The sequence below is a fragment of the Cinclus cinclus genome, chromosome 2 (genome assembly GCF_963662255.1).
Source record: "Cinclus cinclus chromosome 2, bCinCin1.1, whole genome shotgun sequence".
Lineage (NCBI taxonomy): Eukaryota > Metazoa > Chordata > Aves > Passeriformes > Cinclidae > Cinclus > Cinclus cinclus.
In genome coordinates, this window is record NC_085047.1 from 67,062,821 (window position 1) to 67,081,871 (window position 19,051).

The window sequence follows — 19,051 nt, forward strand, 5'->3', positions numbered from 1 at the left end:
TGTTTCTGAAGAGTAGATTTATTTCTTTTGCTTTTCTATTCACTGTGCCTCAAGCACTATTTTGTCATGATTGCATCGCTGTCTTGGAAAGGATCTGTTACCTCCTTCAAATCTTCAAATCTTATTCCAGAAAATATTAATTGCATGGACTGAGAGTGAGATCCATTCATTTAACTTTCTTTATGTAACTGCAACTCAGTAGTCGCATGACTAAGCACTTGTAAGGTGCAATTTATCTGATCTACTTTTGCCATCTCCTTTAGGATGAGATGGATCACCCCTACAACAGCCTATTGCTGTCTGTTGAGTCTAAGGTGACTCAGATGCAAATGCCTACATTTGTTTCAATGAACTTCACAGTGAAGATTTAATCTAGATGAGGAAACTGTTATAGCACAACTGACCTTCCAATATGAACCGCTGAATCTTTGCTACTAATTCTCCTAATCTACTAACTGATGCACAGATCATAACAACCAGTTCATTGCCTTTGTTAGCAAATTTAACTATCACAATTAAAGGCTAGGGAAACAGATACGGAGAAATTATATTCTTGGTTGCCAGACAAACATTACATTTTAGCTATAAGGTTCAAGATTTTTTTCCCATGACAAGCAAAATTCTAGAAAAAAGCTTAGTGACCTGATTATAACTAAATGATCTGTTTCTGGTGTTCTGTATGTTCCCAAAGCACAGATTTAAAGCATTCCTTTAGCTTGAAATACGACGTGCTCAACATAGCACATTTGTCCTTAAGGCTGTATGATTATGCTTTTGCAAGCACCTAGACAGCACTTTTCACCCACAGAACTCAAACAAATTTACAAAAGTAGGTATCTGTCACTGACAAGCATTTGTCTTATGTCCCACAATGTCAAAGTTGCATGCACAGTCTTGTCATTAAAAGAAGTGCTATGTATCATACAATAAACACTGACATTCCACAAAGGACCCTTCTGGTCTGAAGTTAATGTTTATCTTATTTTCATTTTTGCAAGTGAATGCTTCTAGAAAGGGAACACATCCTCCTAGGAATATAAACATTCAGTTTATGCTAAGAGAAAAACACATATAAAAATAGTATAAAAGTAAAAAAAAATAAATCAGTGTTTAATCTGTTAAACAATAGAAAAATTCGTATGAACTAGTGATACTGTCATTGAACTGGAGAGAGTTTGAGAACAAGCTTGCTCTGGCTTTTTCACCCTATGATTTGGAATCTGCTCACAGTACTGCCAGCTTAACCAAAAAGGATTAACTCTCATATCCAACTGAGAACACAGATAATTCTCAGTAATTGGTAAAAAATGAAGATGAATGGGGCTGAGAGATAAGGAGCAATTAGCTCATCAGCAGTTACAGCTGTGCACTCAATCCGGATCCATCTCTTGAGTCTCGGCCCCTTTTAAAGAACCCAGGCAGAATAAGCACAGGACACCCCCTCCCAAAAAATTGCCATACCTGCCCATCATTCCTCTGTCTTCCATTTTATTTCCATGCTATACAAAGACACCTGTCATAGCATTCTGTGTAAATTACTACCTCTCCTAGGACCTGTATCTACAGCCAATCTTCTTTCACATAAAAAAGGAAAAAAAAAAAAAAAAAAAAAAAAAGAAAGAAAGGAAAAAAAAAAGAAAAAGAAAAAAACCCCAAACCCAAAACCCGGAAACTAAATGACTACTGTAGACACTTTTAAGTTCCCTGTCAATCGTTTCATTACAGCAGCATCATCTGTTTGAAAATATAAGCAATTCCCTCATCTAATTATAGGGAGGATTTGAGGTTCATTAACATTGCCAAGGCACAGAATCAGATGTGCAACTGCAGAGCTGTGCTCAGTGGCCTGCATTCTCTGTTTCCTTTTATTTGCTTTTTCAAGGTCTTCAAGACTTTTTCCTGAAACCATAAAAGTAATTCTTTCCCTTAAAATAGACATGTGTGTTTAGAAAAAGGAAATTACTGCATTTTGTTCTGTTCTATTATTGGGCAAGGTCACCGGAGAAAAATAATTTCACCTAAATAATTTTATCTCTGATTCTGGATGAAAAAAAGAATAGTATACAAGCAAGCATTACTTTTGAACAACACATCACAGGAAGCCCGTATTTGTCTCATAATTTTAAATATTGCAAGGTAATGCAGATGAAGAGGAAACATAACATGCCAAGAAAATCTCTTAATTTTCAACACATTTTGTTGTTGTTTATGGATTAACATGCTAGCCAAGTGTAAAATGTTGCCTTGTATTTCCTAACTGTGTTTAGAAATTAAGAACACCAAAGTCTTCATGATTACTTCACTTCCTTAAAGAAATAATAGCATTTTTTTTTGTATGAATGTAGTTTAAACAATGACATTTTCTTGGGACATCTGTTTTGAGATCACATTTTGAATAGATATGAACTCATTTCCTACTAAGCAAGTAATTTACTATTGTTGATAGTTGTTTACAAGTTTTATGAGTCATATTTTAGCAAGTGGCAAAGGTCTTAACAAATCCTTTGAGTATTCCCTAAAGTGTATGCATAGTGTTTTCATTATATAAAATGTTCGGGAAGCAAAAGTATACGGAATGTTCTTCACTTCCTACCAAGTTATAGATAGCAACTCTAGCTCACAAAAATAGCTTTTAAAATGTATTTATTTCCAAAGGCTTTTATCTTTGGCTGCTGCAGGTTAATGAAGTAGGACAGCAGGGCAGTAAGTACTTAAGCAGCGAGGAAACGATTGAGCTGCTTTACCTATCTATTCCTTCAGAGCATCGAATTGTAAACACACAACTGATCCTAGTATCACACTAAGATGTTAATATGACAGAGTAGAACCTCGTCAGTGAAATTTAAAATTTGACCTTGCCACTCTTTCTTTTCATTCTGAAATTAATTAAAAAAATTACAAATCAAAGAAAAACAAAACAAAACAAAAAAGACACAAAAAAAGCAAATCCCCAGCACACAGCACAATCTTTCTTTTTCCTCTGCTGCCCTACAGAATTCATTTTTTAAACAAAACCCAAATAATTTATCTACCCTGCATGCTGTATGTAGAATTGCCACTAAAAAGAACCCAGGACATTTTTCCTTCTTATCTGCAATGTAGCTCATATCAGCCAAGCTGTCACAAGACAGTACTTGATATAAACAAGAGATTGCAAAGACATCTCAGTAATCAATATTAGGATGGCTACAGTATGGAAGCCCCAACCACTGCATATCATTTGTCTCAGCATCTATTTCTATGACCAAATGAAGCATTAATTCAAATCATAAATCTATGGTGATTTAAATCTGGGAATGAGCACCTGCCTGCTTTAATGATTTATTTTGTACATTTCAGTAAGCAGGAGATTTGTCCATATGAACTGACAGGTCACCTTCAGATGCCAGTAGCAGACTGTTTATCACCATGCAGACTAGCATCTCATCTTAGCAAGTAAATATTAAACTAAAAGAATCCAATTGATTGTGGATGGGGGAGAAAGGCGTTGCAGCCATATATTTTACTCAGTGTGCTAATACCTCACTCTGATTCCTCTGTAATTTCTTTTTCTTTTCTTTTTTTTCCCCCTTCAAAAATGATAATTCTGGTGGGAGGATGTAAGCTCAAGGTTACCAGCAAAACTGAGAGATATAAAATAATTACTTATTAGTATCACTGGCTTCCTTTAACTCCCTTCACTCACTAACCTTTTGGTCATTGCTTCAAAAAAACAAGTTAATAAATTTGTGTAGTGCTCTGTATAATTATACAACGTTCGACTACAAGAATTACTTCTGTAATTCACATTAAGCATTTGATTAAAACCAAAAAGCAAGACAATTCAAAGTAAACCTGACAAGTCAATAAGATAAGATAAATAAAGTAAGGGTCCTTATTTTATTTATCTGCCTTTATGTAGGCATTGGAGCACAGGATGATCGATCCATGCACACCATAATGCCTGCTACATACAGGCTAAGATGAATCAGTCAAGCTTTAGCCTGGTTGGATTGTTTGTTCCTTTTCAGTTTCGTCAGGCACATAACCTAATTTAAAATGTAAACTAAAATCAGGTTGTTTTCTTTTGTCTTATTCTTTCCTCCTGTCAACATTCAGTAATGTAGTATTTCATATTCTTGCCCAGCAAGCTATAATTTAAAACATTAATGGTATAGGGACTTGATAATATTTATTTGAAAATACATAAATAAACACACTCCTGAAAAAATGCAGTTGAAGAGTACACACCTACTACAAAGCAACACCTTTGAAATATGAGTTCTTGTCAAGATAATACAGTGTGCTAATTTTCAAAAATGCATCTAATAAACAAAGAACTTAACTCTTCATGAACCTAATAATACCCTGTAGTAGCAGTAGGAGTTACCTCTCTGATTCCATATGCATGACCAACAGTGGACACTAGACAGGGTTCACTATAAAAATAAGCAAATAAAAGCATATTGATTTTGAGAAATCCTCTGTATGAAGAGCGCAGCTCAAGACAAGATGCACAGACATGAAAACTGTATTTTCAGAATCATTCTTCATGGAATGGAGACAACTGGAAAGCTATTCACTCTACTAAGAAGAGCCATTTTTTTCTGAACAAAATTAACTCAATTCTTCATTCAGTTAAATTGGGAAATTAACTGAAGCTAACAAGTAAGTTAAGGGGCTGAGAGGAAATTTTGACAATGACAATAAATAATCTTGCTTCGCTAAGTTTGCCCTACTAAAATAGCTAGAATGTATTTTCTTAAATAGGGAAAATGACTAGGCTGTCTAAAAGCGTATTAGTTATCTAAATTATGCCTAAATCAAGGATTTCAAAATAGTTATTTTTCTTTTTTATTCAGAAGAAGTTCAGATATTCCTTCTATCCACTCTTCTAAAAATACTCTGTGTGGTTTAGATGTTGATTACCTGTTCACTTTTCCATCCCCATGGGTGCACGTGGTTTATAACCAGAACTGCCAAGCAGAATAGCACCTACACAAACCAGTATTTGAACTTTTTATTTCACATAATGGATTGATCTAAACTTGAAAATCTAAATTAGCTTCTAGTTCTAGTACACACTCTTTATCTTCTCAATTTGTATTTACACTTCTCACCCTTTCTCATTACTTCACTTTTTCTTCCAGTGCGCTAAAGGCCACCTGGTCCTTCCACCTCATTTGTACCTATCTGCTCCTCCCAGATTTCAAAGACACCTGCTCTCTACCCTCTCTTGCTTTCTCTTCAAGAAAACAATCTTTACACTTGTTTTTGAGTAACTGCATATGTTGGCATCTGAGTACTCACACACAATTCAAGAACATTTTCTTCACCATCACAGAGGTATCTTTAAAGCCTTTATTTAAAAGGAAAACAAAACCAATCACATAATCTCCTTATGCTATACTGTTGCTACTTACAATAGTATGTGCCCAGGTGAACCTGTTCTTTGAACTGCAATCCATTTATTTCTAATTAATATCATACTGATGCCTACTGAACAGTACAGAAACACTGCTCACAAACATGTATTTATTTATGCTAAGGCTAATACATACCCTCTAAGATTCATTCCAAATGTATTTAGAAGATGAAAAACCAAAAAAAATAAAAAGTATCTACAAAGGGCCAAAATAAAAACAAAAAAAGCTTATCTGAGGCCACTTCATTCTAGTATACACCAATCTTCCCTGCAGTCTTCTGAACGTACCTCTCTGTCATTGAATTTCTGTTGCTCAGTTAATACTGTCTCAACATGATAAAAGGATCCAATACAATGAAATGGCATAACAAAACATTTTATAGCAGACACACACAGATGATTAAAGATTTAATCAACAACAACAAAAAGTTATCCTAGCTTTGAAGTATGCTTTAGCAAAACAAATTGTCCAAACAAATGAATAAAGTATACTGAAACAATTCCTTTTTGAAAAAGAACAAGAGTTGCTGATGGCTGCTTAAGAAATGGAAAAAAATGTTAACTACATTTTAAGAACGTGTTTATTAAAATAAAATATGATAGGAACTGCAGAGCATGGCAGAATTTATTGTGTATGTATGTTTCCTTTTGTCACAGGGCACATGAAAGTATGAAATATTTTGCTTTCAAGCTTGTGTTCTGAATTACCTAAAGTCAATACCCAGCACACTGAGCAGGAGACATTGTTAAATTTCACTTTGACACCATCATCTGTCACTCCACCTGTACTTTGAAAAATGAACTCTAAGCAATCAAACCACTTTCTTTCATGGAAAATATTAACTGGAGTCTGCAAAAGTAGCCTGCAAAAAAAAGAATGTTTTTGTAATAGTAACAACACTGAATGCTGGTGTAAAGGTCAGGTACAAAATAAAACACTATGAAAAGGAAAACAAATATGCAACTTTTTACACCAAATCAAGGACTTCAGAAGGAAGTTCAGCAACATCACCATTTTAATAAAATATCTTAGTATTATGGACATGTAATAATGCTTTATCTGAAACTTACCAACACTTGAATTAAGATCTCCATTTTCAGAGTCTGCTCCATGCTGGTTATTATTTGCATGATAGTTAGACATAGCTTCCAATTTGATTTTTTTCACTTTCATTGCTTCTGCAATGGCAGCATTGGTGGCAGCTGCTGCTGCTGCAGCTGCTGCTGTCAGACCTGCAAAGAAGTATGAAAAGAATTTAATATTGATTATTCTATGAATCTCCATTATTGTAGGAACTGTTACTATTCCTTCATGCTTGTTACATAAGAACAGAGAGCACTGCAGAGTATTATTTGTCTTGTTGGTTTTGAAAACTACCAACTTTTTCAAGTAAAACGTTTCATGTCGTATTTAAATAAGTACTCCTATACATTAATCTAAACTTTAATTTGGTATCTAGTAAGTGAATTCATAACAGAATCACAACTAGACGCAGGTAAAAATACTTGCAGTCAAAAATCTAATTTAGCTTCAAAATGGTGTCCTGAGTGTCTGACTATGAATAGGTCAATATGCACATAACCATACTTAGGAAAAAAATTCTCATTAGATCTCTAATGTTAGACTTGCTAAAATAACAGAAAAATCAGGTCTGTAATTTCTATTTATGAGTAACAGATGATAGACTCAGATATTTCTCATTTCATGCATAACAGTGAGGACATGTAGTTGTTCTAGGAAGCATTTTTAGAAAAAAATAAAGCAGAACATTATTTTGCTCTCATCAGACTTGAAGGCAATAAAGTATTTATCAATCAGAAGAGGAATTATTAACCCATTTAATACCAATCCCAAAGCCACCTACAGGCAACTCAAGTGCTCTTCCTACCAAACCAAGTTTCTGCCATCCAGCCATTTACAAGAACCCAGGAAAAATTCTCTTTGTCAGGAGCAATTGGTTCCAGTTCTCCAGTTGCCTTCAAAGCTCAAAATTAGACACAGCCTAAAATCAAAGTCACAGGCATCACGTTTTGCCCTCCTCTCTCAGGTAGGGTAATTCTCCTCTGGTCCCCAAGCCCTGCCACTGCCCACCCAGATCCCTCTGCCCCAGCCTGGGGGTCAGCAGAGAGAAGCCAGTGTTGAAACTTCACAAGAGCTGCCTCCCCTACACAACTGATGCAGGGGGCAGAGATGGAAGTGACTGAGAACTAACCCTAAGATATAAAAGAGAAGGCAATAAAGCAGGTAAGTTTAATGCATTGATGCACTCTCAGTCCTCAGCCTGTGATGATGCCACATGGAGAGAACAGACCCTCAGTCATTTTGAATCAAGATTCTTGCCCTGAATGTGGAGAAGTCTTGAAAAACTCCATGTAATTAGTTTAAAGGTGCCTGCTCGTCTGATTTTCAGCTGCTCTGAGAGGTGTGAAGTGTCTTATGGATCTCAAGAGGAACTAACTCCACAATTTACTATTCTAAGGCTGCTGTCTAGCATAGGAAGAGTGCAATTTAGCAGGAAAGACCAAATAAGCAAATAATCCCAGGTCACTGAGGTAAATACTGCTAGCACCATTGCTTCCCAGGGTCTCTTGTTGTCTCCTTTGACTCCTTACATGGAAAACAAGTTCACTTTTGCCATGTTTTTGGCTAGTGATGGGGAGGGACAGAAGGCAAATTACAGCAGGGAAAAAGCAGAAGGTGAACAGACATCAAGAAATCTATGAGGTGGCATAAGAGGTGCCTTTGAATATATTGTTGATTGACTGAAGGTTGTTTTCTCTTATTTCTTCTCATGACCACATAAAGACTAGCAAACGGTTCCAGCCTCCCGACCCTCCTCACAGGCTGACTTCTAACACCTCCAAGTGCAATGAGAATTACTGACCAAGTGATAATTACAGATCAATATTCTTTAGAAAAAGTGCTATCTCAGGTAGAAGATGTACCAAAAGCCAAAAACAAAAGAGAATGCGAATAAATGTGATGGTTTACTTTTATTTTAGCTTTCGCTACTATCACAAATTGGGCATGCTCTGATCTTAAAAAGGTATTGAAAATAACATGGATTGCTTCCAATTGTATTTTTACCTTAGAGGAAGGATATGAAGCCATACATTATACAAATTTGGTTAAAGTTCCTAAATTTGGCCACAGAAAAAGGGATGGTGCACCTCTGAACTTTGGTTTGCATCCGGTGCTCATTAAACAACACAATAACCTATACTTCCTTTTATAATATATGTATACATCCCTGAAAACCTAAAACTAGCATTTTTAAGGAACAATTCTTTGGAGGAATATTCTGGTACGTTATATTCAATGACTGCAACAGCAGGCCCCAAATTTTTGTTGTGACTACACTTTTAGACCAGCAGTTCTAAAGTGCATCCAAGTATTGGGGTAAATGGCATACTAATAAGATCCTGGACCTAGGACTTGTGAGACCACATGCAATTATTTTGTTTCACTGGCATAATGATCTGGATGCAGAACTCCTGAAATAAAAACTCTCTTTTGCTTCAAAATTTGCAAAAAAAAAAAGAGTATGTTTTGGTGCATCTCTTTGGATGAGTACTGAGAAACAAAAACACAAACTGCTTAGTTCTGTAGTATGATTTTTGCAAGATAATGCTTGTGGCAAAAAAATGATAATTCCAAAAAGTAGAAATCAAAATACTAATTTAATTCCTTCTACTCTACAATCACAGAAGTGATTGAAATGATTACTTTGCTATACAGCAATTAATGGAAACCATACAAATCTGAAATGCATGTCTCGTATAAGCACTGGTGTAAGAAAGGAGGGAGACGGAAGGAAAAATGCTCAGAATTCTACCTCAGTGCTGGTCCTCACAGCAATTCCAGCCTGTAGCACAGTTTCTCCTTACTGATACTTTTTCCCATCACCCAACTGTGAAGATACAGCAAAGCAAGTGGCAAGGGAAGCCCAAAGCCAGTTACCAGAGCCACTTGCTTTATAAGCACTGGTGCGCTGTGGTGTGCTGGGGTGTGGCACAACCCAGAGCTTCAGCACATAGCCCAAATTATCTTTCTTATCTCACTAGCATAGGCAGACAAATATAAGCAGAAGTTAATACACCACTATGTATCTACATTTCTATTTTAAAATACTAAGTTTTAAAGTTGCAGTATGGGTATATACCCAGGGAAACACTTGGGTATTTTTAAAAAATTATTCTTTGAAAAAGCCTTTTGATGTAAATATTATTTAATACCAATTTACTCCTACAATATGTAGCCAAAGAATTTTCAAGGTGCACACTTCTCTACACTACAGAAACATTATCTTCAAAAATTAGATAACAAAATGCAACCTACAAAGTCAAGTGAAATGAAAGAAATAAGGATCACACCAAACAGCCATGTCAGTATTTTTTTATACTTTACAAATATTTATTTGAATAGTTAAAAAGTATTCAGGCCAAAATATTCAGTGGATTAAAGTCAATGGTAGTTGTCATTAATATTCTGAAATTGATAAGTTGTTTACGTCTGGCATTCTTCCTGCTGATTATGCAGTGAGACAGGCAGCTTTATAAATATCTCATCACTCCATCGTCACACAAATTTCATCGACAGTGCTCATGCACAGCTATTAGCAATATGAATCTAACCATTACAAGAGGAATGAAAATCGAACATGTGGCATTAATACGCAGTCCTGGTTCCTAACCATCTGATAGGCAGATGGTGTAAAGCGGATTCTCCAGCTGAAATGAAGGGGCACATCATTTAAAACCTTGTTTGCATTCTAACTGATATCAGTGCCATATTGATATACATGATACATCATGGCAGTATTTGAACAATCTAGTTTGTTTCAGTCATAAATGTTTACAGCCTTGTTTTTTATCTTTAGAAGCATGTTCTGAGGAGCGTATTTTTAATTTATGAAACCTATTGTTTACTTCTGTTGAACCAGAAGATTAGCAAAGAGCAGGAATATTAAATTACCACAACCACAGCAGTATAACTAAGATGGATGAATAAAGTATGGTTTTTCAATATGTTAGTAAAGGAATTAAAAAATTAGCCTAGACATTTTATGCATTAAATACATTTATTCATTTAAACTTTACAGCTTTTTTCCCATGTGACATACTTAGAACTTTAATGCTTTATAAAGCCATTCATTTAAATCTCTTACTGCGTGCAATTAATCTTGTCCAACAATTTAATTCAAAAACCAAAACATCAGAAAGTAAAGTTTGATTCAACCACCACACTTCTGAAGTAATCTACGTATTGCTGACAGTTCCTATAGACTCATCAGCAAAAGTCTGTTCAAGGTGTCTTGCAGGAGCCGTATGAATTTGAATTACAGCTCAATTGAACACTCGCCAAGCCTTAGTAGGAGCTCAGGAACAAGAAGCAGAACACCAAAAGAGAGCGCAAAGGATCCTTTCCTACTAAGACCTTCTCTCTTCTGTCACTAGATTACTTTGGCCTGTTGGGTGTGTTTGTAGCTGTTAATTATGTTAATAAAGTTGCAGCCTGCTGTCTCTGCCAAATATAATCATAAGCTTTCTCGTGCCAAGTCCTAGTCTAATTTACACCCGTGCAACTCTACTGAAGTCAGAATTTCATGGGTGAGAATGAGACCAGAAGTATGCCCAGTATGTGTGGTCTCTAACGCTGAAAAATGAGTGAACAAAACAGAAAACAATGACAAAAAAACCCGCAGCATCTTCAGAAAACAATTCTGTTTTAAAAGCTAAGTCCCTGAGAGAGCTGTCATATATCATGACAGATTTTCAAAATGTATACAAATTACTGGTGGGCACTAAATCACATCCAGGGTTTCTGCCTTCCAACAAATAGTATTGCCTGTCTGCCTTAAAAGAAAGCTCTTAAAACTTTCAGTTTCAATGGGGTGAGCAGCTTACAGTGCACCCTAATTGTGAAGCAAAATTTGAAAGGACCTGTGAGTGGAACTTTTTCAGCCTTGAATATGTCTCCAAACACACATTTTTTAATTGCATGCCTAAACTCCATCCTGGGACAAATTATAGAATTATTTAAATAATTGATCTTAATTCACTTTTAACTTCCTTCACATAATTATGCCTAAGAGTATAAGAGAATAACAATTCCTAATAGTCATTCTGATGATTTCCTAAATGCAACTATTAGCTTCATTTATATTTTATTTTATACATATTTACAGGTACTTAGATAATTCAGTAACATGTATGTACTTACACAAGCTCCTTCTTTAGGACTTTTACAACATTTTCAAGAAACTTTACCTTTGTCATCATGGAACAGGCAGAAAACCAAAATACAACTGTCAGCAGTGTGTTACATTTAATGTCATTTATTTGCTGGAAACTTCATTCTGCAGAAACACTTTACTCACTTCATGGGAGGAGTTCCAAATCTCATCTCAATTCTGAAAGAACTCCTTCCATTATTTCAAATTAATGCTTAATTCTTTCTCTTCTAGTTTATTTCAACTTGAAAATAATTCAAATCCCTTCTTGATTTAATACCAAATTTAATACTGTGGTTCTTATTTGGCAAAATTCTTACTACAATCTGGAAAAAATCTGCCTCAGAAAGAAAGGCAGGGTTATCTCCTAGGACCTGACCCCGATCACTGTAGGTTATTGCACTGGTTTCACGGGTTTCAGCAGTACAGGTACAAGTTTTTGGTAGCTTATTACACTGCTGCCTAGTTATTTCAAATGAAATAGGATCCTAACCTTAGTCTCTGATCTAATGGGTGTTTTATATAGTGTGATACATAAAACAAGAAGGGGAAAGCAATCTGCAGGAGGACAGAGGTCTGATTACATAGACTGGATTGCAGAAAGAAGGACTTCACCATAATGTTCCGCTAAAATATACTGAGTTTCACTAGAAGAATTCTTTATGTATAATGCATGTCCAGAATCTCACTTACCCAGAAATGTTGTTTCTGCTAAGCTATCTGGATTGATTCAATACAAAAAACTTGGTATACCCTAAAAATTTCATTACATGTTATTTTGGGATAATAAAAAAAGTTCTTGTCTGGTCCCCCTAGCTGTATTTTCTTGATCAGCTAGAATGGTTCAGCATAAACTGCTCATCTAGATAATTTTTAATATCTCTTAAAGGCCTACTATTAAAGATATCATACGAATGAGAAAAAAAAACAACAAAAACCCCTTGTATTTTAAATATTGTTAAAGAAGGAATACTAGAAATAAATCATCCATGGTTTAGACTGGTGCAACTAAACTGAAACTGACAGTCTTGCACTGGGGGAAAACCAGTGCATGTGAAGCTCAAACCATCTGTTGTTCATCAGTCTAATCAGACCTTTTTCCTGTAACTACTCCTAACTTGCAATATGAATTTTGAGGACTGGATATAGCATTTAAGATAAATAAGCAAAAGAGCTAAATTTCCACAGCAATGTCTAAACCTAAAAATCTTTCTGGTTAAAATATGCCTCCACAATTCATTACACAGTTGCAGAAATAAAACATTGACATAGAAAGCAGTTGTGTGCTTTTGTTTTAGTAACACTGCATTTTTTGAAATAGATCTACCTGCAGGTCGAACAGTGCTTCAAAAAATGTGTAAATGCAATTTTTTTTTGTCACTAATATTTGCCATTTATGGAACTGATTGACTTACATTCCATGAAGCTATTCTTTCTAGTGGATATATTACTTTGTACTGAAGAGAAAAAAGTGAAATCACAAAGTGCATTTCAAATACCGCAACAAATTACTAACTGTTACAGCTTCATGGGGCTTTGTAATCTATGAATTTATTATTGTTTTGGTGCAATTGTGACAGAATTAAACAATGCATGATGCATAACTGCATGGCTATACTGCAGTTTTCAGCAACAGTTTAAAATCCTACTGGAATGCACACAGCAACAATACAATACAATTAAGAGAGAACATTCCTTCTTAAACAACAGTCATCTTTTCAAAAGCAATAGATTCTCAGTTCTCATTCATTCTGTTGCATTATTCATTTCATGTGCAACCTCATGCTGGACCATAAATTGTTACTTTATCTAATCAAAGGCGACTTAACTCCACAGAAGGTCAAAGGTTTAATTTTGTGAAGTATTATCTTACGCTATGAGTTTAACGGAAAAATAGAAGAAGAAAAACAGCCAAGAAACTGGTAATAAATGAACCTTTATTGCCTCAGGCATTGGCCTAGTTAATAAACTTTCATTGAAGGCTTCTTTCAACTGTTATGGACAATGAGGTAAAAAAAAAATCTTAAATTACAGCCATGTGTGACTTTTAAAGCAGGCATTCTTTTTTATCTCAACCTTCCCAGCTTAGGAAAAAGACAAAGAGATTGTCTTCAATTTCTTAACCAAAAATGTATGCTTCTAAACAGATGAAAAAGTGCAGATCAAGCCTTTTAAAAGCAGAGGTCAGCTTTGAACAATATAAAAAATACTTTTCTTTAAGTGTCAAATCCTGATCCACAATCTCATCAACTGAATAGCATGCAGTTCCAACAAAGAAAAAAAAAAAGAAAAATATATGTGGGAAGATTATATATATATATATATATATATATATATATATATATATACTGACAATATATTATGCTAACAATGATGGTTGGTTCCTGAAAGACTTTCTGTTTTACATTTGCATTGCTAGAATGCAATAATGGCTCTTCTTTAATAGAATGACTTGTTATGGGAACAACTTTCAACCGAAAACTATGGGAACAACCCTGCACTTTTTACAAATAGAAGTTTTTTTCACGTGTATTATCTCATGTTCTCACAATACTATTCTTGCTGTTAGAAGAAATTAAAAGGTTTAACATAATGACAGTTACTGATGGTTATTGGTGCTCTGTGAATTTTCTTCATTTAATGTTCTTAGATTTTACTAACTACAATGTCTTTTATTGACAAACTCTTTGGGACCAGTTTAGAGAAGTGTATTACTGTTTATGTTATATATGTTAGTGAAAAAACAAGAAGACTAGTAGTATTTTAAAAAACCTTAGCCTTTAACTTATAATTAGATGGACACAACTATTTAATTGCAACAGTGGTGCAATTCAGAAATACTGAAAAGACGTGTTCATGCCTGTAACAGCAGTAATGTAGCTAAATACTCATAATCTTTCAACCAGCAGGAGCTTTTGTAGTTTTTTTTTATAAACCTAATCCACAGCTTGACACAGATCCTGGGGTAATGGCACACAGTTCTTTGATTAAACTAATATCTAAACACTGCTGAGGCAGTCTGATGGCCATGTGGATGTGTTCACCCTACAACTTCCAAACTCAGCCTTACAAACAGAACTGCGACATTCTTTCCCATAGACCCGCTGTAGTCCACATGCCTGATCATGTGAGTGAAATTCAACTTATCTGTGTGCATATGTGGCACCAGAAAAAGATCAGAATAAAATGAGACTTCAGCTGTGGACCACAATGGTGCGATTTCAGCTTTGATAGTCTTCTGGTGGAATGGATGTGCCCCCAGAGGGACCTGTTCTCTGCACTGAGTCCACACAACGAAGCAGCGCCCACTAACATTTAGTCAACGTGTTATCAAAGCCTTTGTGCCCTGTATGGCTTTGGTCTTAAAGCAGCATTTTTGCCCAAAGAAAGAAAGATTTCATTCTCACTTCTGGTGCACAAGAATAGTCAGTTGCAGACTTATTTCAGGCTCCTGACATCCTTAGGAAGTGAAAACAGCATCATTCCTAGTCATGAGAAAAGAAGGCAAGGAATTCAGGGCTTTAGCTAAGATGAAATATTATCACAGCTGCTGATTAGAGCAGTAGACCTTCAGTAAATGTCTAAAATGTAAACTACTATCTCAAGATACTTTAAATAAATACTTTAAATCCATTGGATTATTCTTTAATGGAGCTAAAATACACTACACATATTTTTTAAAAACCCTAAAATGTCTTTAAAGAACAATTTTGATCCTGTTTTGCCACATTTAGCTTTAAAGTACAGGTTGTTTTGAATCCTCCTGCCCGTAAAAAGAAACCTTAATAATATAATATACATTAGCAAATTCTATAACTATTTTCTGATTGTCTCTCTCTGTTTGCAGTGTCCAAAACAGGTTGTGCCAAGCATTAGGAAGACAGAAGGCAATATAATGGTGGAAAAAAAGTCCCAGAAATCCACTGGTAATTTCAAGACATCTGTACCCTTGTTTTAACACAGCAAGTTGAGTAAGAGAATTTTCATGTTTCTGAATGTAAAGAATTCACCTGTAAGGGTCAGGAGAGTCCTCCCTCCTTCTTCATTCTTTTATTCACTAGAAGTGTAACTTCAAGAGCTGCACTGTGGCTTTGGGGCTCTTTTTTTCTTTTTTCTTTTTTTTTTTCTTTTCTTTTTTAAGTTTCGTCAGATCCATTATGCATTACTCTGTGCCAGAGGCAAGGCATGGGGCTAAAGGTACTGTTAGAGCACAGTGATAGCAGAGTTTGTACTGTGATGCAGAACTGTGATACCGTACAAAGTAGCTGTGATAATGACTCACAGGTAACACTGTGTAGCCCTTTTTTGAGATGAAAAGGCAGTCAATTGTCACAGACAGTCCTCTCTCACCTTTATGTTCTACTTGTTGCACAAGGTAACAGAACACTAAATCCTACAGGTAGCACCCTGGGCGCTGACCAAGCCATTAGATGAATGTTTTGGGTGGCATGTCACATTTGAAGACAAAGTATCTCCTTCCAACACAAACTATGTCACAGCACGGGTGCCATGTGTACTTGTGTCTCAGTGCTTCATCAAAGCATAGATGTTAGGACAAATTTATTCACTGAAAGAGTGCTTAAGCATTGAGATAGGCTCCCCAGGCAAATGGTGGAGTCACCATCCCTGGAAGTGTTCAGGAAGTGAGAAGACGTAGCACTTTTTGATACAGTTTAGTGGGCATGGTGGTGCTTGTCAAAGGATGGACTTGATGATCTTGGAGGTCTTTTCCAAACTTAATAGCTCCAGAACATTTTTTATTTTAAGGCCAAATTATCACCCAAATCAAGGGAGTTCTCTCACACCCAGTGAGTTCAGTAAATACGGTACTTCATTCAAGAGAATGCTTTTGTTCTGTACCTCAGAATTGCCTGCTACACAAAAAGCAAACATCTGAAGACTGTTAATGATATTAAAAGGAAAGATATTAAAAGGATGTATTATTACTGTACTTGATTGTAATACAAAAACAAACATGCAGCAGCTTTTCTACAGTTTCTACCATATTGACATAATTGCAGTTCTATATCATGAAGACCTGCAGACATTTGGAAATTCAGATTTACATACATGATCTATGTATTGCTTCTGAAAGGCATATTCTTTGAAGCCGACAACTGACTGGTACCACTAACACGTTATGAATAAATATTCAAAGGTCATCAAATAAGCAAGCATAAATGAGCCCAAACATTCTCTTTGGAAGAAATCTGAGAAAGCCTCATGATATGCTATTCAAAGGAGAAATTATATGTTCATTGCTAGCAATATTTATGAAAGAAAAAGCTCTAAATTACCACAATCCTCTCAACTTGGTAGTGTCCACAAAAAGACAAAATATGATGACAAGCGTTATTTCACAGGTTCCACATTTTGTAGGGAGAACTAGATTACAATTTGCAGCACATAATTTAATTAATCTTTTTTTCATCCATTAATGAACAGGATATCAACAGATTTGGATTTTCACAAATCTATCTGTTACTGGAAATCACTTTTCTTCACCTTCTCAACACCCACACAAGTTCAAAATGGGAAGTTGCTTTCTAATTTCTCCTCCCTCTCGGTTATGACCTTTCTGATCATTGCTAAATTCCAAGTTTTAGACTTATCTGATATTCAGATTGGAAGATGGAATGCTACGTTTAGCATATAGTGAGTAATAGAAATAACTGGCAAAAATTTAATTAGTATATGGATAATAACTCACTATTTTTACCACAACTACAAGTAATCTAACTTTAATCAACTACAAGATGCAACCTCAAACATAACAATGAAAGTATCAACATTCAAAATTAATTTATTTTTGACCAAAAAATTACACAGCCCATATAGTGTACATGTATTTCTTTTGTATTTTCTAGATATTACTGGTCTTCAACGTGACTTCTAGACTAAAATTTATAGTATGAATAAATTTGAAAAAAGAATTTGAACAGGAGCACTATTGTGACTTTATATCTTAGAAATCAGAACATCATTCTAGTAATTTGATACTAATGATGACTTGGAGTCACTTTGGAAGACATACAGATAACTAACAAGATTGCAAGGTATAAAACATTGATTATAATCAATATTTGTCACTGCATAACCCAAAGAACTGGTGGACATTTTCTAAAGCAAGGAATAAATTAGCTCTGAAAACATGTCTATGGTATGCATAAAATTTACAGGAAAGAAAATAACTGGATTTGATGCAATTTCTTATATTAAATTGCTGAGTTTCTTTAAAATGGAATTCTTAATCACTACTGAAGACATGTTAAAACACAGGAATTGCTTTTGAAGGGATGCAGACCTATTGTTAGATTTAATTCTGTGATGTAGCAGCAGCTCACAACATTAAGGAAATTTTTTTCTGCCAGTGCCTTAAGAAGTTTATGAGACATTTCTAGAACTCTTTGTTTGTTCTGTTCTCTAACTGGATGTATTAGTCACATGCTCTATTTCTTTGCCAGTCTTAAAAAAGAGTAATTCCTCCATCTATTGAAACAGATTTTCTATGGTGGTAACAGGCCACAGGAGGATTGTATTTCATCTAGCCTGCATACTAACCATATTTATACATATATATATCTCTGTGTGTGTGTGTGTGTGTATGTATACAGTGAGGTTACATGTAATAAAGGCACAGGAATCGACACAATCCTGTCCTTCCAGCAATAATATTTAATAAGGATGGCATATCATCTACAGAGACATTCATATATGTATACCAGGTAGTACCATGATCAAATCTCTGTGTGTAAATGCAGTTCTATTTACAATTTTCTTTTCTTTCTTTTTCTTTCTTTCTTTCTTTCTTTCTTTCTTTCTTTCTTTCTTTTCTTTCTTTCTTTCTTTCTCCTTCCTTCCTTCCTTCCTTCCTTCCTTCCTTCCTTCCTTCCTTCCTTCCTTCCTTCCTTCCTTCCTTCCTTCCTTCCTTCCCTCCTTCCCTCCTTCCTTCCTTCCTTCTCAACTACAGCTAACGCATTTCAAAAAAGGCACTCTAGTGTTGCCTCCAATGACCATGTTTTTGAAGAAAAAGATTTACAAGTAGTTTTTTCCATTCTTATGTTTTTTTCTAAGAAAGCTTACATTGCAGGAAAACTTCAGTGAATATTAGTAAATGTTCTACTTTCACTGGAAACTGCTACCATTCAAGCATAAGTGATTGATATTCCTCATATCAAAGAGCATGAAATAAAAAATTAGTTATAAAATGGCTTCAGTGCACGGAAAAAAGATTGCCTCCTACAATGTTGATGATATACAGGAATTTTGGATGGATTCATTATTTCCAGTCTCTTAAATGAACAGTTGACATTCCTCACCAAACAGATTGCCAGAAATCCAATTGTATCCTGGGCTGCATCAAATGAAGCATGGCTAGCAGGTTGAGGGAAATGATTCCCCCTTTCTACTGGGT

General features: G+C 35.2%; 1 protein-coding gene across 1 annotated transcript in view; it reads right to left on the bottom strand.

The window, feature by feature from the left end:
• Positions 1 to 19,051, bottom strand: part of DACH1 (dachshund family transcription factor 1) — a 321,860-nt gene that overhangs the window by 130,689 nt on the left and 172,120 nt on the right. The window contains exon 3 of the mRNA XM_062487771.1: positions 6,476 to 6,637. Coding sequence (XP_062343755.1) covers positions 6,476 to 6,637 — 162 coding nt within the window. The remainder of the gene's footprint in view (positions 1 to 6,475; positions 6,638 to 19,051) is intronic.